The 25,121-nt window shown below is 57.4% G+C and overlaps 2 protein-coding genes and 1 non-coding gene across 3 annotated transcripts; 2 read left to right on the top strand and 1 right to left on the bottom strand.

Moving 5' to 3' along the window:
* The first annotated feature begins 12,184 nt into the window (after positions 1 to 12,184).
* On the top strand, positions 12,185 to 15,497 carry CHCHD10 (coiled-coil-helix-coiled-coil-helix domain containing 10). The gene is made up of 4 exons (XM_038763324.1): positions 12,185 to 12,332; positions 13,801 to 14,026; positions 14,770 to 14,911; positions 15,255 to 15,497. Exons 1-4 carry the CDS (start codon positions 12,292 to 12,294, stop codon positions 15,272 to 15,274), a joined length of 429 nt encoding a protein of 142 aa, XP_038619252.1. The 5' UTR covers positions 12,185 to 12,291; the 3' UTR covers positions 15,275 to 15,497.
* A 5,592-nt stretch (positions 15,498 to 21,089) lies between these two features.
* On the top strand, positions 21,090 to 23,915 carry VPREB3 (V-set pre-B cell surrogate light chain 3). Its single transcript, XM_038762690.1, has 3 exons — positions 21,090 to 21,148; positions 21,211 to 21,271; positions 22,129 to 23,915. The coding sequence occupies exons 1-3, from the start codon at positions 21,090 to 21,092 to the stop codon at positions 22,876 to 22,878; spliced, it is 870 nt and encodes a 289-aa protein (XP_038618618.1). The 3' UTR covers positions 22,879 to 23,915.
* A 561-nt stretch (positions 23,916 to 24,476) lies between these two features.
* Positions 24,477 to 24,614, bottom strand: LOC119943002. The gene has a single exon (XR_005455491.1). It is a non-coding gene; the product is annotated as a small nucleolar RNA SNORA7 (small nucleolar RNA).
* Between the last annotated feature and the right edge of the window lie 507 nt (positions 24,615 to 25,121).

Raw genomic sequence — 25,121 nt, 5'->3', positions numbered from 1 at the left:
TTGGGGGGCGAGGGCGAGGGGGCTCGACGGCCGCTGGACCCAGGTCCCCGGCCAGCCGGCCCCTTTATACCCTCCCTCCCTCCCCTCCTCCTCCTCCTCCTCCTCCTCCTTCCCTCTGTCCCTCCTCCTGCCCTCCCTCTCCCCTCCTCCTCCCTTCTTCCTTCCATGGTTCTCCCGTCTCCCCTCCAGCCTCTCTCCTCTTTCTCCGGCCCTCCTCTTTCACTGATCCCTCCCCTCCCTTAGGATCCTCCCTCTCCCCTTTTGTTCTCTCTCCGCCCGGCCCCAGGATCGGGGGGTGCTCTGCCCTGCTGCATCTTCTGGGGGGACCTTTTGATGATGACGGTGTTTGTGAAGCGCTTACTATGTACCAAGACCTGTTGTAAGCCCTGGGGGAGATACAGGGTAATGAGGTTGGGGTAATGAGGTTGGCCCACATGGGGCTCAGAGTCTTAGCCCCCATTTTACAGATGAGGTAACTGAGTGGGGGTGGTTGCTTTCTGGGGGTAGGTGGGGAGGGGACACTGAGGTTGGGGCTAATGGCTTGGGATCCTGGAACCAGGTTACTCCTCTCCCATCCTCAGCCCCTCTGTCCCTAACCTCAGCTGGAAGTTTTGAATAATTCATCATTATTATTATTAATAATAATAATAGTAATTATGTCATTTAATAAGCACTTACTATGTTCCTCCGCACTGTACTCTAGACTGTGAGCCCATTGTGAAGAAGCAGAGAAGCAGCGTGGCTCAATGGAAAGAACCCAGGCTTGGGAGTCAGAGATCGTGGGTTCAAATCCCAGCTCCGCCACTTGTCAGCTGTGTGACTTTGGGCAAGCCATTTGACTTCTCTGGGCCTCAGTGACCTCATCTGGAAAAGGGGGATGAAGACTGTGAGCCCCATGTGGGACAACGTGATCACCTTGTATCCTCCCCAGTGCTTAGAACAGTTCTTTGCACATAGTAAGCACTTAACAAATACCAACATTATTATTATTGTGGGCCTGGACTGTCTCTCTTTATTTGCTGCATCGTCCTTTCCAAGCGCTTAGTGCTGTGTGCAGAGCACTGTACTAAGCACTTGGAAAGTACAATTTGGCAACAGATAGAGATGGTCCCTACCCAACAACGAGCTCACAGTCTAGAAGGGGGAGCTCACAGTCTTAATCCTCATTTTACAGATGAGATAACCAAAGCATAGAGAAGTGAGGTGACTTGCCCAAGGTCACACAGCAGACAAGCGGGAGATTCAGGATTAGAACCCAGGTCCTCAGATTCTCAGACCCCTGTTCTTTCCATCAGGCCACGCTGCTTCTGCTTCCAGGATGACCTGGAATGACCTGCCCAACCTCACCCCCGGGCTGGTGGTGGAGCCGGAATTGGACCCTTAAGGACGGCCAGTCTGTCGGGCCTTTTGACTCAGTTGCACCCTGCCCCTGTGGGCATGTGAAGACCCTGCAACTGTTATTATGGACTCTATCTAACAGTCATGACTTGTTAACCACTGTGCTATATGCCACCGTCACCGTTGGATCACCTGATCAGACATAGTCTGTGAGGAACAGTGCTTCACACATAGTAACGTTTAGCAAATGCCATCATTATTATTCAAGGCTACCCAGGCCCTTCTCCACTTGACACCCCACATCCTTCTAGTCTTATTCTGGGTTTCTTTTGTGGTATTTGTTAAGCACTTACTATGTGCCAGGCACACTACTAAATGCTAAATACTGATTAACTGGTATCCATCCCATACTAAATGCTGGGATGGATACAAGTTAATCAGGTTGGACACAGTCCATGTCCCACGAGGGGGCTCACAGTCTTAATCCCCATTCTACCGATGAGGTAACTGAGGCACAGAGTCAGTGAAGTGACTTGTCCAAGGAGACGCAACAGGCAAGTAGTAGAGTTGGGATTAGAATGCAGGCCCTCTGGAGCAGGCTTTGTTCCAGCCCGTTTTGTTTTTGGGCCATTCTGAACTCCTCTGTGCCTTTTAGGTTCTCCCCCGGCCCATCCTGGTCCACCTTGCTTCATTCAGGGCTATCCAAGCCCTCCTCCATTTGATAGCCCACATCCTTTCGGTCTCATTTTGGGGTTTCTTTCGTTCTTTGTTTGTTTTTTTGTTGCTTAACGGCATTGATGAAGTGTTTACCGTGTGCCAGCCACTGTTCTAAGCGCTGGGGTAGTTAGAAGGAAATCAGGTTGGGCACGGTCCTTGTCCCACATGGGGCTCACAGTCTTCATCCCCTTCTTAGAGATGAGGGAACTGAGGCAGAGAGACGTGAAGTGACTTGCCCAAGGTCATACAGCCTGGATTAGAACCCAGAGCCTCCTGACTCCTAGGTCCAGACTCTATCCATTAGGCCACGCTGCTGTATTTTGCCACCTCCAGATCACTGGGGGCCATTCTGCATCTTTCCTGGGGCATCCTCGTCCACCTCAAATCATTCAAGACTACCCAGACCCTTCTCCCCTTGACATCCCACATCCTTCTGGTCTCATCCTGGGTTTCCTTTGCGGTGTTTGTTAAGCCCTTACTACGCATCAGGCACCGTACTAAGCGCTGGGGTAAGATACAAGGTAATCAGGTTGGACACAGTCCATGTCCCATGTGGGGCTCACAGTCTTAATCCCCATTTTACAGATGAGGTAACTGAGTCTCAGAGGAAGCGAAGTGACTTGTCTAAAGAAGCAAGCGGTAGAGTCCCCCTGCCCTCCCTCTGCCCATCCGCCAAGCTAGCTCTCTTCCTCCCTTCAAGGCCCTACTGAGAGCTCAGCTCCTCCAGGAGGCCTTCCCAGACTGAGCCCCTTCCTTCCTCTGCCCCTCGTCCCCCTCTCCATCCCCCCATCTTACCTCCTTCCCTTCCCCACAGCACCTGTATATATGTATATATGTTTGTACATATTTATTACTCTATTTATTTATTTATTTTACTTGTACATATCCTATTTATTTTATTTTGTTAGTATGTTTGGTTTTGTTCTCCGTCTCCCCCTTTTAGACTGTGAGCCCACTGTTGGGTAGGGACTGTCTCTATATGTTGCCAACTTGTACTTCCCAAGCGCTTAGTACAGTGCTCTGCACACAGTAAGCGCTCAATAAATACGATTGATTGATTGATTGAATGCAGGTTTCCTGGCTCCATGTCATTTCTGGGCTGTTCTGAAGTTCTCTGTTGCCCTGTAGGGTCTCCCCTGAGCCAGCCTGGGCCCTCCCTGGGCTACCTACATCCTCCCAGGGCCCCTCCACGTGCCCTCCGGGCGTCCGGGAGTCACTCTTTGTGCCCTGCGGCATTCTTCCTGTGCCATCCCATGTTCCCCTGGATCATCCCGGATCCCTAGGTGCTTGGCATGGCTTCCCAGTACCCCTCAGGTCTCCTCTGCCTCATATCCTGCGGCCACTTTGGGCTAACTTCAAAGTAGATCCGTGTCAATCAGAAACGTCACCCTGCACCTCCACCAGTCTCCCCGGCCTGTCCATCCCACTCATCACCCTCACCGCCACAGAGAGAAGCAGTGGGGCCTAGAGGAGACAGCCTGGGTCTGGGGGGGGGGGTCAGAGGGACCTAGGTTCTAATCCCGCCATTTACCTGCTGGGTGATTTGGGGGAGGTCAGCTTCTCTTGGCTTCCGTCCCCCCATCTGCGAAATCGATCAAGCCATTGTATTTACTGAGTGATTACTATGTGTGTAGCACTGTACTAAGTATATGGGAGAGTACGTTATAAAATAATAATAATAATTATGGTACTTGTTAAGCGCTTAGTTGGCAGAATGGCCTAATGGACGGATCAAGGGCCTGGGAGACAGAAGGCCCTGGGTTCTAATCCTGACTCTGCCACTCGTCTGCTGGGAGACCTTCGGCAAGTCATTTCACTTCTCTTTGACTCGGTTCCCTCATCTGTAAAATGGAGATTAAGATTGTGAGCCCCATGTGGGACAGGGACTGCATCCAACCTGATTTGCTTGTATCTATCCCAGTGTTCAGAACAGTTCCTGGCATGTAATAAGCACTTAAGAAATACTATTATTCTTATTGTTATTAGTAGTAGTAGTATATCACACAGCCACGGATCCAAGGGAGAGGCAGGTGAGAAACGGCCTCACCTACTCCAGGAGGCCTTCCCAGACTGAACCCCCTTTTTTCCTCTACTCCTCCTCCTCCCCCCCCCCGCACTTCCCCCTTCCCCTCCCCACAGCTCTTGTGTATATTTGTACATATTTATACTCTATTTTACTAATGATGCGCATATAGCTATAATTCTATTTATTCTGACGGTTTTGACACCTGCCTACTTGTTTAGTTTTGTTGTCTGTCTCCCCCTTCTAGAGTGTGAGCCCGTTGTTGGGTAGGAACCGTCTCTATATGTTGCCGATTCGTAATAATAATGATGGCATTTATTAAACGCTTACTATGTGCAGAGCACTGTTCTTGTACTTCCCAACCTGCTCACCTTGTAACCTCCCCAGCGCTTAGAACAGTGCTTTGCACATAGTAAGCGCTTAATAAATGCCATTATTATTATTATTATAAAATGCCATTATTATTATTATTATTAATAAATGCCATTATTATTATTACGGTGCTCTGCCCACAGTAAGCGCTCAATAAATACGAATGAATGAATGGGAATGAGGATTACAGCAGTCTCGTGGCGCCCTCTGGTGGAGAGATGGGAAATCAATTGGATCCACGACGCCCCGCTCAGGTGCGAGGGGATAATAATAATAATAACAATAATAATAATAATGGCATTTGTTAAGCGCTTACTATGTGCGAAGCACTGTTTTAAGCAATGGGGAGGATACAAGGTGATCGCAGTCTTCATCCTCATTTTCCAGATGAGCGAACTGAGGCTCAGAGAAGTGAAGTGACTCACCCAAGGTGACCCAGCAGACGAGGGGAGGGGTGGGATTAGAACCCACGACCCGCGACCCCCAAGCCCGGGCTGTTTCCCCCAACGGTGTCCCCCTCCTGGCGCCCTCTGCTGGCCCACCCCGAGACACGCACCCCACGGATTTGAGGGCGACGGGAGAACCTGCGAGGGCGCCCTCTGCTGGCCGGGACCGCGAGCTGCAGGGAAAAAGCCGCGCCCCACTGCATGGGCGGGGGCGGGGGCACGAGGGCGCCCTCTGCGGGCCCACCCCGAGCCCTGCAGGACGGGCTCCGGCCCCAGCTGATTCCCGCGCTCCGCTGATGGGGGCGGGACGGGAGAAGCTGAGAGGGCGCCCTCTGCGGGCCCAGTCCAAGAGCTGCAGGGGAACCCCCGGCCCCAGCCGATCCCCGCACTCCACTGATTTGGGGGCGACCGGAGAAGCTGAGAGGGCGCCCTCTGCGGGCCCAGTCCGCGAGCTGCAGGGAAATCCCCGGCCCCAACCAAGCCGCGCCCCACTGAATGGGGAGGGGGGGGCGCGGGAGGAGCTGCGAGGGCGCCCTCTCCTGGCCCACCCCGAGCACTGCAGGACGGGCCCCGGCCCCAGCCGATCCCCGCGCTCCGCTGATAATAATAATAATAATGATGGCATTTGTTAAGCGCTTACTATATGCAAAGCACTATTCTAAGCGCTGGGGGCGGATACAAGATGATCAGGTTGTTCCACGTGGGGCTCACAGTCTTAATCCCCGTTTTACAGATGAGGTAACTGAGGCTCAGAGAAGTTAAGTGACTCGCCCAAAGTCACACAGCTGACTAGTGACGGAGTCGGGATTCGAACTCATGAGCTCTGACTCCAAAGCCCGGGCTCTTTCCACTGAGACACGCTGCTTCTGATGGGGCGGGGGGGGGGGGGGCGGGAGGAGCTGCGAGGGCGCCCTCTGCGGGCCGAATCCAAGAGCTGCAGGGGAATCCCCGGCCCCAACCAATTCATTCATTCAATCGTATTTATTGAGCGCTTACTGTGTGCACAGCACTGTAATAAGGGCTTGGGAAGTACAAAATGGCAACATATAGAGACGGTCCCTACCCAACAGTGGGCTCACAGTCTGGAAGAGGAGACAGAGCATAAAACAAAACATATTAACAAAATAAAATAATTAAAATAAATATTTCCAATTAAAATAAATAAATAAATAGAGTAACAAATACGTACTAATCCCCGCACTCCTCTGATTTGGGGGCGACGGGAGAAGCTGCGAGGGCGCCCTCTTCTGGCTGGGCCCGCGAACTGCAGGGAAATCCCCGGCCCCAACCAAGCCAAGCCCTAGTGAATGGGGGGGGGGGGGGGGGGGGGCCGGGAGGAGCTGCGAGGGCGCCCTCTGCTGGCCCACCCCGAGCCCTGCAGGACGGACCCCGGCCCCAGCCGATCCCCGCGCTTCGCTGATAGTAATAATAATAATGGCATTTGTTAAGCGCTTACTATGTGCAAAGCACTGTTCTAAGCGCTGGGGGGGTTACAAGGTGATCAGGTTGTCCCACGGGGGGCTCACAGTCTTAATCCCCATTTTACAGCCGAGGTAACTGAGGCTCAGAAAAGTTAAGTGACTTGCCCAAGGTCACACAGCTGACAAGTGGCGGAGTCGGCATTCGAACCCAGGAGCTCTGACCCCAAAGCCCGTGCTCTTTCCACTGAGACACGCTGCTTCTGATGGGGGCCGGGGGGAGGGTGGTCGGGAGCTGCGAGGGCGCCCTCTGCTGGTCCATCCCGAGCCCTGCAGGACGGGCCCGGGCCCCAGCCGTTCCGCGCGCTCCGCTGATGAGGGCGGGACGGGAGAAGCTAAGAGGGCGCCCTCTGCGGGCCCAACCAGAGCCCTGCAGGACGGGCCCCGGCCCCAGCTGATCCCCGCGCTCCGCTGATAATAATAATAATAATGGCGTTTGTTAAGCGCTTACTATGTAAGCTGTAAGCTTACTATGTAAATTTACACTGTTCTAAGCGCTGGGGGAGATACAAGGTGATCAGGTTGTCCCGCGTGGGGCTCACAGTCTTAATCCCCATTTAACAGATGAGGTAACTGAGGCTCAGAGAAGTTAAGTGACTTGCCCAAGGTCACACAGCTGACAAGTGGCAGAGGCGGGATTCGAACCCATGAGTTCTGACTCCAAAGCCCGGAGTCAAATTTCGATCCTACAAAATTTTAGTTAACAGCTAAACACTTTAACCAGCAAGTCTTAGTCTATTCTTTCCACTGAGCCACACTGTTTCTGATGGGGCGGGGACGGGAGGGGGGCGGGAGGAGGAGCTGCGAGGGCGCCCTCTGTTGGCCGAGCCCAGGAGGTGCAGGAGAGTCCCCGGCCACAGCTAGGGCGCCCTCTGCTGGCCCACCCGGAGCCCTGCAGGACGGGCCCCGGCCCCAGCTGATCCCCGCGCTCCGATGATGGGGCGGGGGACGGGAGAAGCTGAGAGGGCGCCCTCTGCGGGACGAGTCCAAGAGCTGCAGGGGAATTCCCGGACACAGCCGATCGCCGCACTCCACTGATTTAGGGGCGACCGGAGAAGCTGCGAGGGCGCCCTCTGCTGGCCGGGCCTGCGAGCTGCAGGGAAATCTCCGGCCCCAACCAAGCCGCGCCCCATTGAATGGGGGGGGAGCTGCGAGGGCGCCCTCTGCTGGCCCACCCCGAGCCCTGCAGCACGGGCCCCGGCCCCAGCTGATTCCCGCGCTCCGCTGATGGGGGCGGGACGGGAGAAGCTGAGAGGGCGCCCTCTGCGGGCCCAGTCCGAGAGCTGCAGGGGAATCCCCGGCCACAGCTAATCCCCGCACTCCACTGATTTGGGGGCGACGGCAGGAGCTGCGTGGGCGCCCTCTGCTGGCCCACCCCGAGCCCTGCAGGACGGGCCCCGGCCCCAGCCGATCCCCGCGCTCCGCTGATAATAATAATAATGGCATTTGTTAAGCGCTTACTATGTGCAAAGCACTGTTCTAAGCGCTGGGGGGATACAAAGTGATCAGGTTGTCCCACGGGGGGCTCACAGTCTTAATCCCCATTTTACAGCTGAGGTAACTGAGGCTCAGAGAAGTTAAGTGACTTGCGTAGGGTCACACAGCTGACAAGTGGCAGAGTCGGGATTCGAACCCATGAGCTCTGACTCCAAAGCCCGGGCTCTTTCCACTGAACCACGCTGCTTCTGATGGGGCCCGGGCCCCAGCTGATCCCCGCGCTCCACTGATGGGGCGGGACGGGAGAAGCTAAGAGGGCGCCCTCTGCGGGCCCAACCAGAGCCCTGCAGGACGGGCCCCGGCCCCAGCTGATCCCCACGCTCCGCTAGTAATAATAATAATAATAATGGCGTTTGTTAAGCGCTTACTATGTAAGCTGTAAGTAAGTAAGCTGTAAGCTTACTATGTAAATTTACACTGTTCTAAGCGCTGGGGGAGATACAAGGTGATCAGGTTGTCCCGCGTGGGGCTCACAGTCTTAATCCCCATTTTACAGATGAGGTAACTGAGGCTCAGAGAAGTTAAGTGACTTGCCCAAGGTCACACAGCTGACAAGTGGCGGAGGCGGGATTCGAACCCATGAGTTCTGACTCCAAAGCCCGGAGTCAAATTTCGATCCTACAAAATTTTAGTTAACAGCTAAACACTTTAACCAGCAAGTTTTAGTCTATTCTTTCCACTGAGCCACATTGTTTCTGATGGGGCGGGGGCGGGGCGGGGGCGGGGCGGGAGGGAGGAGCTGCGAGGGCGCCCTCTGTTGGCCGAGCCCAGGAGCTGCAGGAGAGTCCCCGGCCACAGCGCGGGCGTCCTCTGCTGGCCCACCCGGAGCCCTGCAGGACGGGCCCCGGCCCCAGCCGATCCCCGCGCTCCGCTGATGGGGGGGGGGACGGGAGAAGCTGAGAGGGCGCCCTCTGCGGGCCCAGTCCAAGAGCTGCAGGGGAATCCCCGGCCACAGCCGATCCCCACACTCCACTGATTTAGGGACGACCGGAGAAGCTGCGAGGGCGCCCTCTGCTGGCCGGGCCTGCGAGCTGCAGGGAAATCTCCGGCCCCAACAAAGCCGCGCCCCATTGAATGGGAGGGGGCTGCGAGGGCGCCCTCTGCTGGCCCACCCCGAGCCTGCAGGACGGGCCCGGGCCCCAGCTGATGCCCGCGCTCCGCTGATGGGGGCGGGACGGGAGAAGCTGAGAGGGCGCCCTCTGCGGGCCCAGTCCAAGAGCTGCAGGGGAATCCCCGGCCACAGCTAATCCCCGCACTCCACTGATTTGGGGGCGACGGCAGGAGCTGCGTGGGCGCCCTCTGCTGGCCCACCCCGAGCCCTGCAGGACGGGCCCCGGCCCCAGCCGATCCCCGCGCTCCGCTGATAATAATAATAATAATAATAATGGCATTTGTTAAGCGCTTACTATGTGCAAAGCACTATTCTAAGCGCTGGGGGGGGATACAAAGTGATCAGGTTGTCCCACGGGGGGCTCACAGTCTTAATCCCCATTTTACAGCTGAGGTAACTGAGGCTCAGAGAAGTTAAGTGACTTGCGTAGGGTCACACAGCTGACAAGTGGCAGAGTCGGGATTCGAACCCATGAGCTCTGACTCCAAAGCCCGGGCTCTTTCCACTGAGTCACGCTGCTTCTGATGGGGCCCGGGGCGGGCGGAGCTGCGAGGGCGCCCTCTGCTGGTCCATCCCGAGCCCTGCAGGACGGGCCCGGGCCCCAGCTGATCCCCGCGCTCCGCTGATGGGGCGGGACGGGAGAAGCTAAGAGGGCGCCCTCTGCGGGCCCAACCAGAGCCCTGCAGGACGGGCCCCGGCCCCAGCTGATCCCCGCGCTCCGCTAATAATAATAATAATAATGGCGTTTGTTAAGCGCTTACTATGTACAAAGCACTGTTCTAAACGCTGGGGGGGGGATACAAGGTGATCAGGTTGTCCCACGTGGGGCTCACAGTCTTAATCCCCGTTTTACAGATGAGGTAACTGAGGCTCAGAGAAGTTAACTGACTTACCCCAGGTCACACAGCTGGCAAGTGGCGGAGTCGGGATTCGAACCCATGAGCTCTGACTCCAAAGCCCGGAGTCAAATTTCGATCCTACAAAATTTTAGTTAACAGCTAAACACTTTAACCAGCAAGTCTTAGTCTACTCTTTCCACTGAGCCACGCTGCTTCTGATGGGGCGGGGGCGGGAGCGGGGGGGAGGAGCTGCGGGTGCGCCCTCTGTTGGCCGAGCCCAGGAGCTGCAGGGGAGTCCCCGGCCACAGCGAGGGCGCCCTCTGCTGGCCCACCCCGAGCCCTGCAGGACGGGCCCCGGCCCCAGCTCCGCTGATGGGGCGGGGGCGGGGCGGGACGGGACGGGAGGAGCTGCGAGGGCGCCCTCTGTTGGTCGAGCCCGGGAGCTGCAGGAGAGTCCCCGGCCACAGCGAGGGCGCCCTCTGCTGGCCCACCCCGAGCCCTGAAGGACGGGCCCCGGCCCCAGCCGATCCCCGCGCTCCACTGATTTGGGGGGGACGGGACGGGAGGAGCTGCGAGGGCTCTCACTGCTGGCCGAGCCCGCGAGCTGCAGGGGAATCCCCGGTCCCAGCCGATCCCCAAACACCAGTTGATTTGGAGGGGACGGGAGAAGCTGCGAGGGCGCCCTCTGCTGTCCGAGCTCGAGAGCTACAGGACAGTCCCCCACACCGGCCAATCCCCAAGGACCAGTTGATAGGAGGGGACGGGAGAACCTGCGAGGGCGCCCTCTGCTGGCCCACCACGAGCCCTGCAGGACGGGCCCCGGACCCAGCCGATTCCCGCGTCCCACTGATTGTGGGGGGGGGGGGGAACGAGAGAAGCTGAGAGGGCGCCCTCTGCGGGCCGAGTCCAAGAGCTGCAGGGGAATCCCCGGCCCCAGCCAATCCCCGCACTCCGCTGATTTGGGAGCGACGGGAGAAGCTGCGAGGGCGCCCTCTGCTGGCCTACCCGGAGCCCTGCAGGACGGGCCCCGGCCCCAGCTGATTCCCGCGTTCCGCTGATGGGGGGGGGGGGGAACGGGAGAAGCTGAGAGGGCGCCCTCTGCGGGCCGAGTCCGAGAGCTGCAGGGGAATCCCCGGCCCCAGCTGAACCCCAAACACCAATTGATTTGGAGGGAACGGGAGAAGCTGCGAGGGCGCCCTCTGCGGGCCGAGTCCAAGAGCTGCAGGGAAATCCCCGGCCCCAACCAATACGCAACCCACTGAAGGGGGGGGGGGGGGCGCGCGCGGCAGTGTTGCTCAGTGAAAAGAACACGGGCTCAGAGTCAGAGATCATGGGTTCAAATTCCTACTCTGTCACTTAGCTGTGTGACTTTGGGCAAGTCCCTGAACTTCTCTGGGCCTCAGCTCCCTCATCTGTAAAGTGGGGATGAAAACCGTGACCCCCACGTGGGACAAACTGATCACCTTGTAACCTCCCCAGTGCTTAGAACAGTGCTTTCCCAGACTGAGCCCCGTCCTTCCTCTCCCCCTCCCCATCCCACAGCACCTATATATATGTTTGTACAGATTTATTACTCTATTTTACTTGTACATATTTACTATTCTACTTATTTTGCTAATATGTTTTGTTGTCTGTCTCCCCCTTCTAGACTGTGAGCCCGTTGTTGGGTAGCGATTGTCTCTATCTGCTGCCGACTTGTACTTTCCAAGCACTTAGTACAGTGCTCTTCACACAGTAAGCGCTCAATAAATACGATCGAATGAATGAATGAATAATGAAAACGATTGAATGAATGAGGACGGGGTGTCTTCGGGTGGCCACGCCCCCCGGGCTTGCACGTGGGGATCGAGGCTGAGCATGCGCCCTGGGGGCGGGGTCACGTGGGTGGAGATCGGGGCGGAGCGCACGCGCTCGAGGGGCGTGACTTTCCTTGGCCCCGCCCCGGGGCCGCGTGGGTGGAGCTCGGGTCGGGGCGCATGCGCGCCGGGGCGTGTCCTCATGTGGCCCCTCCCTCTGGGGGGGCCACGTGGGTGGGGAAATCGCACGGTGGGGAGCATGCGCGCTGGGGGAGGATCCCCGTGGCCACGCCTCCTGGGGCACGTGAGTGGGGAGCGGGGCAGGGCGCATGCGCGCTGGGGCGTGTCCTCATGCGGCCCCGCCTTAGGTGGGGCACGTGAGTGGGGAGCGGGGCAGGGCGCATGCGCGCTGGGGGCGGGTTCTCCCGTGGTCACGCCTCCGGGGGCACGTGAGGGGGGAGCGGGGCAGGGCGCGTGCGCGCTAGGGGTGTGTCCTCCCGTGGCCCCGCCCCTAGGGGCCTCGAGGGAGGGGCTGCGCCTGCGCGCTGGGGGTGTGTCCTCCGTCGGCCCCTCCCCCTGCCCCCTGTGTGTCCTTCCCTCAGAGGGAGCCCGCTTGGCCACTAGCCCCCATCGCCGTCATTGTCGCCATCGACGACATTGTCGCCGTCGCCACCATGCCCCGGGGGAGCCGCAGCACCGGCGCCCGTCAGCCCAGGTCACTGCCCGGTGGGGGGCGGGGGGGAAGGGGCTCCGCGACCCCCAGCCCCGCCCGCAAGGGCGTTGCCATGGTGACCTTGGGGCCCGCCCGCGGCCTTCTCTTTAATCATCAGCATCATCATAATAGTGATGGTATTTGTGAAGCGCTTACTACGTGCGAAGCACTGTCCTAAGCGCTGGGGGGCGGGGGGGATACAAGGCGATCAGGTTGCCCCACGTGGGGCTCACAGTCCTCATCCCCATTTGACAGATGAGGGAACTGAGGTTCAGTGAAGTGACTTAATAATGATGGCGTTTATTAAAGCGCTCACTACGTGCAAAGCACTGTTCTAAGCGCTGGGGAGGTTACAAGGTGATCAGGTTGGCCCTGAAGTGGTTTAACGATAATAATGATGGCATTTATTAAGCGCTTACTACGTGCAAAGCACCGTTCTAAGCGCTGGGGAGGATACAAGGTGATCAGGTTGTCCCTGAAGTGGTTTAATGATAGTAATGATGGCATTTATTAAGCGCTTACTACATGCAAAGCACTGTTCTAAGCGCTGGGGAGGTTACAAGGTGATCAGGTTGTCCGTGAAGTGACTTAACAATAATAATGATGGCATTTATTAAGCGCTTGCTACGTGCAAACCACTGTTCTAAGCGCTGGGGAGGATACAAGATGGCCAGGTTGTCCCTGAAGTGATTTAACAATAATAATGATGGCTTTTCTTAAGCGCTTACTACGTGCAAAGCACTGTTCTAAGCGCTGGGGAGGTTACAAGGTGATCAGGTTGGCCCTGAAGTGACTTAGCAATAATAATGATGGCATTTATTAAGCGCTTACTACATGCAAAGCACTGTTCTAAGCGCTGGGGAGGTTACGAGGTGATCAGGTTGTCCCTGAAGTGACTTAATAATAGTGATGCATTTATTAAGCGCTTGCTACGTGCAAACCACTGTTCTAAGCACTGGGGAGGATACAAGGTGATCAGGTTGTCCCTGAGGTGGTTTAATGATAATAATGATGGCATTTATTAAGCACTTACTACATGCAAAGCACTGTTCTAAGCACTGGGGAGGTTACAAGGTGATCAGGTTGTCCCTGAAGTGACTTAATAATAATAATGATGGCATTTATTAAGTGCTTAGAACCATGCTTTGCACATAGTAAGCGCTTAATAAATGCCACCATTATTATTATTAGCCTCGGAGTCCTGGGTTTTAATTCTGCGTCCATCACTAAACCGCTATGTGACCTTCCCCGGGCCTTGGTTCCCTCGTCTGCGAAATGGGGATTCAGTGCCTTTTCTCCCTCCGCGTGGATCAGGAGTCCCATTGGGGGACCTGATGATTTTGTATATACTTCGGTGTATAATAATAATAATTATTATCGATTAATTGGATGGGTGGAGAAGCGGGAGGGTGGTCCCCGCGTTTTCCCTTGGTCCTGGACCCAAGAATGTCCTCTTGTGTTTTCTCGCCAGCCGCTCATTCCAGTCCCCTGCCCAGCCCCCGGCCCACCCCCCGCCTGCGGCCATGGCCACCCCCGCGGCCCCGTCGGGGCAGCCCGGGCTGATGGCCCAGATGGCCTCCACGGCCGCGGGGGTGGCCGTAGGGTCCGCCGTGGGCCACATGATGGGTAGTGCCCTGACCGGAGCCTTCAGCGGAGGGAGCAGCTCCGAGCCGGCCCAGCCGACCAGCCCTGCCCAGGTAAGCAACCGGGGAGGGGGCCGGGGCCGTGGTCCTTTAGCTCCCTCTCGGTCCGGTCGCGGGGTCCGGCCGGAGGAGCCCTGCCCCTCTGACCCGGACGGACACCCGCGTTGGTGTTGACTTTCAGCCAGGATACAGTTGTGACACACGGGTCAATTGGCCAGTCCCGATTGCCCTCCTGGGCCGTTTGACCTTGAAGGGTTGGGGCTTGTGTGACTCAGTATGGGAGTTGAGTTCTGGGAGCCACCCTCATGTCAGTGAGAATAACTCCCTATATGATAATGATGGCATTTATTAAGCGCTTACTATGTGCAAAGCACTGTTCTAAGTGCCGTATCACACAGGCTTTCATTTAGATTAATGTCTGTCTCCTAGACTGTAAACTCGTGGAGGGTAGGGAACGTGTCTGCCAACTTTGTTGTATTGTGCCAACTCTGTTATGTTGGGCTCTCCCAAGCGCTCCACACCCAGGAAGCGCTCAATAAATACCATTGATGAGGGTGATAATCCAGGTCCAAGGGAGAACTGGACCCCGGCTCCCACAGACTCCTTCCTACACGTGGACTTGTTTGGGACCCACAAGGAGGCCAGGCCCTCCACCCCCCTGCCCACCTCTACTTCCTAGGTAGTTGTTCTCTGCCCTCCTTCCTCCCCTGGTGCCTCGTGGGCACCGGCCTCGGTGGTCTACGATTCCCCCATCCCCAGCCAACCCCAGGTGGTTCACTGCCCTCGATGTCCCTCAGGGGCAGCAGGCCAGGCCGCCCTCGCAGTACGGGCCTTGTCACTACGAGATCAGGCAGTTTCTGGACTGCTCCACCAACCAGAGCGACCTGACCCTGTGTGAGGGCTTCAACGAGGCGCTGAAACAGTGCAAGTACAACAACGGTGAGTGTCCGCGGCCAGGACCAACCTTTTCGAGTTCCTGAGTCTCCGGGGCGGGCCCTGCTCTCGGGTTGGAGGGAGGTGGGGGATCGGAAGCCACCGAAGGCCCCCCGACTGGTGGGTGGCGATTCCTGGAGCTTGGCGTCGGAGGGAGTTGGGATTGCGTTGGCCACGGAGACCATCGGCCCGCTCCAGGCCTGCCCGGAGCACTGCGATTTGGGCGGGTGGAAGCCGGCCTCCCATCCCGGTGCGTCATGGAAAATCGCCCCCCCGGGGCGGCCGTGCAGCTGGGAGCCCCCGACCCCCACCCCGCCGTCACCTGCAACTCCTCCCCGTTCCCTCACAGGTCTGAACTCTCTGCTCTAAGGAAGCCGGCCCCCAGGAGCAGGCCCGGAGCCCCCTCCTGCCACCGAGGGAGCACTGGCAGCCCGGGGGAACGGAACCATCCAGCCAAAAACCACGGTGCGGAAATCGGTAGAGATGTGCCCGACGGGAGCGCGTGGGTTGGGAGCTGATGGGGATTTTAGAAGTCATCCCGTGGCAGACTTGAAAGGCAAATGTGCAATTAAAGAATGTTTATTTTAGTCTACGTCCCGGAAAGGTCTTCCTTTCCTTTTGCCTGTAACCCAGCCGGCCTTCTCGCTGACCCCTCTCTGTGGATACCGTCCCATGGAGGTCCCCTGGGCTGGGTGACCAGGATCTAGTCAGTGTCTACCAAACTCAACAGTCTGGGGGGCTCCGGGCATCATTTTGGGGTCAGGATCAGACAAGGCTCCCTGATTTTATCCATCAAATCAATGGATACGGAGCACTGGGTACGGAGCACTGAACTAAGCACTGGGGAGAGTACGATAAATTTAAGTAGGCAGGATCCCCTGCCCCCAGGGACCTTACATTCTAACGGAGGCAGACACTAAAGAAAATGGCAGACAGAAGGGAGCAGCGTTGCCTAGTGGAAAGAGCACAGGCCTGGGAGTGAATCAGCAGACCTGGGTTCTTCTCTTAGCTCTGCCACTTGTCTGCTGAGTGACCTTGGGCAAGTCACCACTTTTCTGTACTTCAGTTTCCTCATCTGCAAAATGGGGGTTAAATCCTCTGTGTCCAGTCTGATTCTCTGGGATCTACCCTAGCACTTAGTACAGTGCCCAGCACATAGTAAGTGCTCAACAAGTACCTTTACCAAAAAGGAAAAGGGGTGATGTACCTGAGTGAGTGGTGAAGTAACAGGGGAGATTGTGAGCGGTCTGGCCGCTTAGGAGTGCTGAACTGCTCAATGGGTGTGGAGGTGTCGGGGAGATTAGCCAGGGAAGAGCTCACTTCAAGAAGGGGAGAGCTGGGGTCCCTCAACGTGCAAATGGGAGCAACAAGAACAAGGCTTGGAGAGTCTGGTAGCTTGAGACGAATAAAGAGGGTGAGCTGGGGTGTGGTGGGAGAAGAGAGAGTGTAGATGGGAGGGAGAGAGCTGGCCAAGTGACTTAAAGCCAGTAATCCAGGTTCTTGCTTAATAGGGGAGGGGGGCCAGAGTAGGGACAGGCTAGATGGACCCCGGACACAGGTGCGGGCCCCCTTGTGCCCTGGGAATGCTGGATGGTTCCCGGAGGCAGGGCGGGAGCCGAGGGAGAGGCGGCAGTGGGGTGTCTTCTGGAGACCCTGGCTCTGCCGCTCGGCTCCACTTCACGATGACAAAGCTGTCTGTCCAAAACCTTGGCGTGGGGCCAGACGGCAAGTAATGATGGAAGGGGCCAGGCCTCTTGCCTCACGCCCTTGGCAACAGGGCGCGGATAGAGAAGGGAGAGGACGAGAGAGGTGTCCTTGGGGCTCAGCCTGCTGGCTGGCCGGTCCCTTTGGCGTCAGCGAGAGACTGAACCTCCCCTCTGGCTGGCAGGGGTGGCGGTCAGCGCCTGGTGCGTCTCCGTCTGGCCTGGAAGCCAAACTCTTAGGGCCCGGCGGCTGGAGCCCGGCTCCCACGTGTCGGCCGGAGGCGGCCGCTAGCCGGCCCTGCTGGGGAGGAGAGCTGCCCGAGCCCTGGGCGGCGGTGGCGGCTCCCTCGGTCGGCGGGGCCCCCGCCCCGTGCCGCTCCTGGTCCCGCTGGACTTGCGCCGGGCCCGGGCCCGGGCCTGGGCCTCCGCTCGGGCCCGGGCTTGCGACAGCCTCTGCAGCTCCTCTGCGAACGGCAGACAGTGCCCGGCTCAGGGCCTCCCAAACCCAGAGGCGGGCACGGCAGCTTCAAGGAGGGAGAGTGCTGGGGGAGCCCGGGGGTGGGGACGGGGCAACCGGTCGGTGTGGGAACACAGGGTGGGTGTCCGCCCCCTCCACACTGGGCAGGGCTAGACGGGGCAGAGGCATCCCCCAGCTGGCGTGGCTTGGGAGAGATAAGGTCGGGGGTCCGGGTGCCATCCTACCAGCCTCACCTGCCAGCTCTGGGTGGTGGGCACTCAGGTCCTCCAGCAGGGACTCGTACCGGACAGTCTTGCCTCCCTCCGCCCCTGCCGACACGAAGCCGAGTGACTCCCGGCGTGACCCCTGACCCCCCCCAAGATACCACCCATTCCGCCCAGAGCAGGGGACGTGGAGAGAACGGGGCCGGGACCGGGCCGGGCTGTGCCCTCGGGCACGGCTGTTGCAGAGGGTTGTGGAGGGGTGAACGGTGGGGGGCCGGGAGTTCCTTACAGAGCCCCCGCCCCGCTGAACTTACTGACGAATCGCACCAGGATGTAAGTCTGCCGTGGCTGCAGGAGGGAGCTGGCCGCCTGGGCGGAGGGGCCGGGAGCCTCGCTCAGCGGCACCAAGGCTCCGGCCTGGTCCAGGAGGGCGATGACCACTGTGGGCAGCACGGACAGGGGCCGGCCTGCAGAACCCCCTCCAGGACAGGGCTACCGGGCAAAGCCTGCTCGCCCCCCGGGGGGGCTGCTCAGACCCTAGATAACCCCTCTCTTCTACAGCCCCCGCCCATTCCCTGCCCCAGGCCCCCTTCATCACTCAGTCTCCGCCACTTGTCTGCCGGGTGACCTTGGGCGAGTCACTTAACTTCTCTGTGCCCGTTACCTCATCTGTAAAATAGGGATTAACGATAATGTTGCTATCTGTTGGTATTGGTGTTGGAGAAGCAGCGTGGCTCAGTGGAAAGAGCCCGGGCTTCGGAGTCAGAGGTCGCGGGTTCAAATCCCGGCTCCACCAACTGTCAGCTGTGTGACTTTGGGCAAGTCATTTAACTTCTCTGGGCCTCAGTTACCTCATCTGTCAAATGGGGATTTAAAAAAACTGTGAGTCGTCCCCCCCCCCACCCACCCCCGCCGCCGTGGGACAACCTGATTACCATGTAACCTCCCCAGCGCTTAGAACAGTGTTTTGCACATTGTAAGCGGTTAACAAATACCATCAGTATTATTAGTATTATTTGTTAAGCACTTACGGTGTGCCAAGCACTGTTCTAAGCATCTGGGGGGGATACAGGGTAATCAAGGTTGTCCCACATGGGGCTCCCAGCCTTCATCCCCATTTTACAGATGAGGGAACTGAGGCACAGAGAAGTGAAGTGACTTGCCCCAAGTCACCCAGCTGACAAGTGGCGGAGCTGGGGATTAGAACCCATGACCTCTGACTCCCAAGCCCGGGCTCTTTCCACTGAGCCACGCTGCTTCTCTAATTAAGACTGTGAGCCCCTTGTGGGACAATCTGATTAGCTTGTATCTACCCCAGCACTTAGAACAGTGCTTGGCACAGCCCTCTCCCCACTCACCGTCCGGCGCGAGCTGTCCCTTCTGCTTCAGGTGGGCAGTCAGGTTGACCAGCGGGCAGTCCAAGTTGACCAGCTCCCAGCGGTTCGCTGTGCGATGGGGAGTGGGGCGGGGTGGGTTTCCAGCCCTCTCGACCCCCCACCCACTGAGCCCACTCACTCTGGCTGGTGGCCGGTGGCCACTGGCAGAGGGGTGGGTGGGGGCCTGTGGCTGCTGTCTGGGGGTTGGCTGGGGGGTTGGTGGCCACTGACTGGGGGCTGGTGGCCACTGACTGGAGGTTGGGGGCCCCTGGCTAGGGGCTGGGTGCTGCTGGCAGGGGGTTGGTGGCCACTGGTTGGCTGCTGGCTAGGGGCTGGGGGCTGATGGCCACTGACTGGAGGTTGGGGGCTGGCTACAGGGTGGCTAGGAGCTGGGGGCTACTGCCTGGGGGTTGGTGGCCACTGGCTGGGGACTGGGACTGCTAGCTGGGGGTTGGTGGTCACTGGCTAGGGGCTGGTGGCTGGGGGTTGGTGGTCACTGGCTGGGGGCTGGGGACAGCAATCCCTGCTCCTCACTCCTACACTTCCCCTCATACCCCCACGTTAGCTTCTCGGACCAGAAGGAGGGACAGGAATCAATCAGTCGTATAGAGCACTTACTATGTGCAGAACACTGTACTAAGCGCTTGGAAAAGTATGCTACAACAGAATGAGCAGATACTTTCCCTGCCCATAATGAGCTTATGGGGGAGACAGGCAATAATATGAATAGATCAGTAATTTCAAATGTAATTTTAAAATAATTGGTAGATATGTACATAAGTGCTGTGGATTGGGGAGTGGGGTGACTATCAAGCGTCCACAGGGCACGGATGGATGTGCAGAGGTAAGGGAGAGGGAGCCAGGGAAAAGGGAGTAATCGGGGAAGGCCTCTTGGAGGAGATGTGACCTTAGTAATGCTTTGAAGGTGGAGAGAGTGGCGGTCTGCTGTATATGACGGGAGATGTATATATATTTGTATGTATTTATTACTCTATTTTATTTGTACATTTTTATTCTATTTATTTTATTTTGTTTATATGTTTTGTTTTGTTTTGTTTTGTTCTCTGTCTCCCCCTTCTAGACTGTGAGCCCACTGTTGGGTAGGGACCGTCTCTATGTGTTGCCAACTTGTACTTCCCAAGCGCTTAGTACGGTGCTCCGCACACAGTAAGCACTCAATAAATACGATTGAATGAATGAATGAGAGGGAGATCTTGGCGAGGGGCGGGACATGGAAAAAGGGTCGTCGGTGAGATAGTCGAGATCGGGGCAGCAATGTGGTTGTCCCAGGGTGAGGTTGCGGGGAGGTTAGGTTGTGAGCCCTATTAACCTGATTATTTTTATCTACCCCAGCGCTTAGGACGGTAGCGAGAAGTAGCTTGACTCCCGAGCCTGTGCTCTTTCCATTAGGGCAGACTGCTTCTCATCAGGTCATTTCCCTCCTCCACCCTCCCACTGCTCCCAGAGGATGGTGAGAGAGTGTGTGTTTGCCCTGCCGTCTCTCTGATCAGAACAGACGACCAGGACAGCCACTCTCCCTTTCTTGGTGGTCCAGTTTCCCGAAACCCTGCTTTGGTGAGGAGACCTCTGCAGACCACCGGGCCCTCTCTATAGTCAGAGGCAAACAGGACACATTGGAAAGGGCTGGAAGGGTTGGGGGGTGGTCCGAAAGGGTGGGCGGGCAGCCCCCTCGGGCCCTTAGGTCAGTATCCCTCTCCCCCCCAGTGTCTCCCACCCCCCCATTGGCTGCCCCCTAACTCTCCCGAGGCCTTGGCTTACCTCCGAACCGCACGGTGATGAACATGACTTCTCCCGGGCGGACCTTGGACCCCCGTGGGGCAGAGAGCAGGAGGGAAAGACCGAGGTATACAGCCGGAAGAGCCTAACCAGGGGCGGGGGGACACGACAAGCTCTGTGTGTGTGTGTGTGTATACCTCATTCAAGTGATTGTAAGCCGCAGGCAGGAGCAGAAGTATGCTTCTGAGGTCAGTCAAATCTTGCGGTGTTTGCGTGTCTATTTGTGTTTGAAGGTGAGTGGTGTGTCTATGTGTCTAGTTAGCGATCCCCGTCATAGCATCTGTGTGTGTTTGTGTGCCTAGTTAGTGAGACCCTTCCCCGCATTGTCCCCCGGCCATCACTACCGCTGCCCTGCCCGGGGTTCAGCCCTCCTCTTGCCACTCTCTCTCTCTCTCTCTCTCTGGACTGGTACTTGGGGAATGGGCATTATGGATAAGGAACTCTGCCCCCCTAGGAGCCCGGTCCCTCATGGTTCCCTCCCACTGTTTCCCCTGGCTTTTTTCTGCCCAATGGGACCGAGCTGGGTGGCTGGGGGGTGAGGGAAAGGATGGGCTGGGATGGGGGCAGAGTGGAAGGGCTGGGACCACAGGGCTCCTCAGTTGGCACTCCCAGGAGATCACCGCGTCGATGGGAGACCCCAAAGACCCTCACCTGGGGGAGATATCCCCACAGGACCCGCGCCTGCAGTGAGCACCAACTTCATGGCAACGGGCATCGGGCTAACGAGGAGTGCGTCATTCCTCCCTAGCAACGCGGGGCGGGATCCTGCAGAGCGGATGCTGAGCCGTGGTGCCCGGGGATTCTGTGGAGTGGGAGGTGGGAGGGACACCTTACCCGGGGCTGGGGGACTCCAGGCCCCGTCCTCAGCGATCCTGGGGTGAAAGTTGCCGAGGGTTCTGGGAATCATCATATCTGGGAGTCACGGGCAAATGGGGCCACAAGACTTTCAGACCCAAGGGCATCTGTTCTTTTCAACACACTCTGCAATCAATCCATAGTAATCACTGAGAGCTTACTCTATGCAGACCTCCTCCCTGAGTGCTTGGGAGAGCACAATAGAATCAGTAGATACAATTCCTGCCCTCAAGAAGCTTACAGCCTGCTGTGTTCACAGCCCTGTACTAAGTGCTTCGGAGAGTACGATGCAATACAGAGAAGCAGCGTGGCTTAGTGGAAAGAGCATGGGCTCGGGAGCCAGAGGTTGTGGGTTCTAATCCCGGCTCCGCCACTTGTCAGCTGCGTGACTCTGGGCGAGTCACTTCTCTGTGTCTCAATTACCTCACCTGAACGAATGGAAATTTAGACTGTGAGCCCCATGTGGGACAAGGACTGGGTCCACCTTGATTAGTTTGTATCTACCCCAGCACTTAGTGCTTGCCACATAGTAAGCGCTTAACAAATACCATTAAAAAAAAGGAAACTACAGATGTGCCGGGATGGGAGAAGGGCTATGTGGGAGGTAGAGTGGGCTCAACTGGGGCGGAAAGTTGCAGGACCCAAGGACATTTGACATCCTATGAGATCAGAGCTTCCAGCAGGCTGTGCAACCCTGTAAGACCAGTTGGCGGTTAAGGGGGTGGGGGACAGCAGAATGAAGGGGGCTGATGAACTCCGGATGAGAATCCAGGGCTGCCCCACCCCTGACCCTGCCTGTGACCCCCATCAGGGTATCCGGGCCTGGGTTCCACTCCCGAATCAGCAGCCCCTGCCCCTGAGCCAGTGGGGTGTGTGTGTGGGGGGGTCCCATCTTCCCCCGCGACACACACATGTGCACACTACATGCTTATTTGCATGCTCTGTTGTGGTTGCCCGGGCCATTGGATCTGGAGGCTGCCGCAGGGCATCTCCCCACACCCACAGAGGAGCTGCGGCCCCACAGAAGCCCCTCGCTGCCTCTCCTCTGTCTGGCCACGATGACCCCCTGCAGCCTGGCTCTCCTGTTAGGAGGAGCCCTGCTGGCCGGTCAGTCCCCCCTTCCAGGCCCCACCCAGGCCACCCCGTTGGGGAGGGGGGTCCCAGGGGAAGCCCCAGGCCGGGGAGGGGGTACACGAGGCCTCCCGAGAGGGATCCGAGTCCCACTCTGTTCTTTCCAGCCTCCCAGCCCCAGGTGGTCCAGCTGGACGCGGTGCAGGTATTCCCGGGGCAGACGGCCAAGCTGTTCTGCGCTCTGAGCCCCGGCTACAGCATCCGGGACTATGGCGTTTCCTGGTACCAACAGCGGGCGGGCCGCTCCCCGCGCTACCTGCTCTACTACCACTCCCAGGGGGACAGCCACCGGCCGGACGACGTCCCCAGCCGCTTCTCCGCCTCCAAGGACCCGGACAGGAACGCCTGCATCCTGACCATCCGTGAGGTCCAGCCTGAGGACGACGCCAACTACTTCTGCTCGGTGGGCTACTCCGTCTTCTACCAGTAGGCCCGTGCCGGGGCGTGGGGGGTGGGGGATTCTCGCTTCCGGACGGTGGAGCAGGAGGGGATTCGGGCCCGACTTGGTTGGTGGACGTCGGGGGGCTCTGACCCGCCCTGGTCTTCCTGCCGGCCTGTTGCAGGGGGAGCCGGAGCCAGAGAAGGAGGAACCAGCCCCCTCGGGTTCTTGTTCTCCGGGCGCTGTCCGGGGCTCAGCTTCTCCCACTTCCTTCCTCCCGAATCTTGTTGGCTATCTGGTCGGGTCTGGAACTCTGTGTTGCTGCTCTCCCCACTTTCTCCGCTTAAGGGAGAGAAGGCCCAGATACAGAGAGCCCTTCGACGCTGAGCCTGACCCTGACCCTAATGCTATCCTCACCCAACACTGACCCTAACCCCCTCCCACTCAGCTCTAACTCTTACGCTCAGAATAGTGTGTTCAATACCATAGAGTTAGCGGACACGTTCCCTGCCCATAACGAGCTTGTAGTCTACAGAGGAGTCAGCTAACTTCTCTGGGCCTCGGTTTCCTCGTCTGTAAAATGGGGACCCGATGCCGCTTCTCCCTCGCTGACCCTAACCCTGACCCCCCTCGTCCTCCTCTTAATGCTAACCCTGACCCTAGCCCTTACTCTGACCCTTACGCTCACCATACTGCTGACCTTTAATGCCGATCTTAACCCTGATCCCTTTCTCCTCCCCTCAGTGCCATCTCCCCCTAACCCTCACCTTAATCTTGACCCTCACCCCAACGCCCCCCTAATGCTGAGCCTAACCCTGCCCCTCCCCATCTCTCTATGGCTCACCCCGCCGCTTGACCCCCCTCCCCTGATGCCCATTCGGACTTCCAGCGGCACATGTAGAGCGTTGGCCCCTTTACTGTTTTTTTTTTATTTTTTTTATGGTATTTGTTAAGCGCTTACTGAGTGTCGAGCACTGTTCTGCTCTCCGTTGGATCTTCCCACGGTTCCTTGGGCTTTTTCCCTGGAGTATATCCGAAAATGAACCCAGCTACATCAGAGAGGGAGCGACTGCTGTGGTCACTGAATAAATGACAAATAAACAATTGGAGCTGCTTGTTCCATCTCTAGGAGTAAGGGGCGGGGCAGAGGGACGGGTGTGGTGTGGGGAATCACTCAATCAGTCAAGGGGGGAAGTCCATCTGACCTCTCCCAGAGCAGTGGACCTCGGTTCCCGGTATTCCAACCCTCCCCTCATTGACTTCCCTGCTCTGACTTGGGTGGAGGTGGAAGTGGGGTCACAGGGAGAGGATCCAGGGTCCAACCTAAGCCTGAGTGCATCTGTAGAGATCTCTCAGGGGCCCCTTTGTCCAGTTTGATCCTGCCCAATCCAATAATTGTGGTATCTGTTCAGTGGTTACTACATCTTGCGTTCTGCTGTCGAATCATATCCGACCCATAGACACGCCGTGGACACCTCTCTCCCAGAACGCCCCACCTCTGATTGCAATCGTTCCGGTAGTGGATCCAAAGAGTTTTCTTGGTAAAAAATCCAGAAGTGGTTGACCATTGCCTCCTTCCTCGCAGTAAGCTTGAGTCTCCGCCCTCGACTCTCTCCCAAGCCGCTGCTGCCCAGAACAGGTGAGTTTTGACTTGTAGCAGATTGCCTTCCACTCGCTAGCCACTGGCCAAGCAAGGAATGGAATGGCTAGTCCTCTGCTTGACTCTCCCTCCCATAGTCAAGACTGGTAGAGGACTGGAAACTCTCCAGGTGCGACCCTGAGAGCACGTTTACTATGTGTCCAGCGCTTAGAACGGTGCTTTGCACGTAGTAAGCACTTAACAAATACCATCATTATTATTATTATGTGCCAAGCATTGTACTAAGCACTTGGGGTAGTTACAGAGTAATCAAGGTGGACACACTCTCCCGGATGGGGCTCACAGTCTTCAGCTGGTCTGTCCCCCAGCCATAAATCAATCAATTGTATTAATTGAGCACTTACTGTGTGCAGAGCACTGTACTAAGCGCTTGGGAAGTGCAAGTCGGCAACACATAGAGACAGTCCCTACCCAACAGCGGGCTCACAGTCTAGAAGGGGGAGACAGAGAACATAACCAAACATACTAACAAAATAAAATAAATAGAATAGATATGTGCAAGTAAGATAAATAAATAAATAAATAGAGTAATAAATATGTACAAACATATATACATATATACAGGTGCTATGGGGAAGGGAAGGAGGTAAGATGGGGTGATGGAGAGGGGGACGAGGGGGAGAGGAAGGAAGGG

The sequence above is a fragment of the Tachyglossus aculeatus genome, chromosome 21 (assembly GCF_015852505.1).
Source record: "Tachyglossus aculeatus isolate mTacAcu1 chromosome 21, mTacAcu1.pri, whole genome shotgun sequence".
In the NCBI taxonomy this organism is placed as follows: Eukaryota; Metazoa; Chordata; class Mammalia; order Monotremata; family Tachyglossidae; genus Tachyglossus; species Tachyglossus aculeatus.
This window is presented reverse-complemented; position numbering and strand designations above follow the sequence as displayed.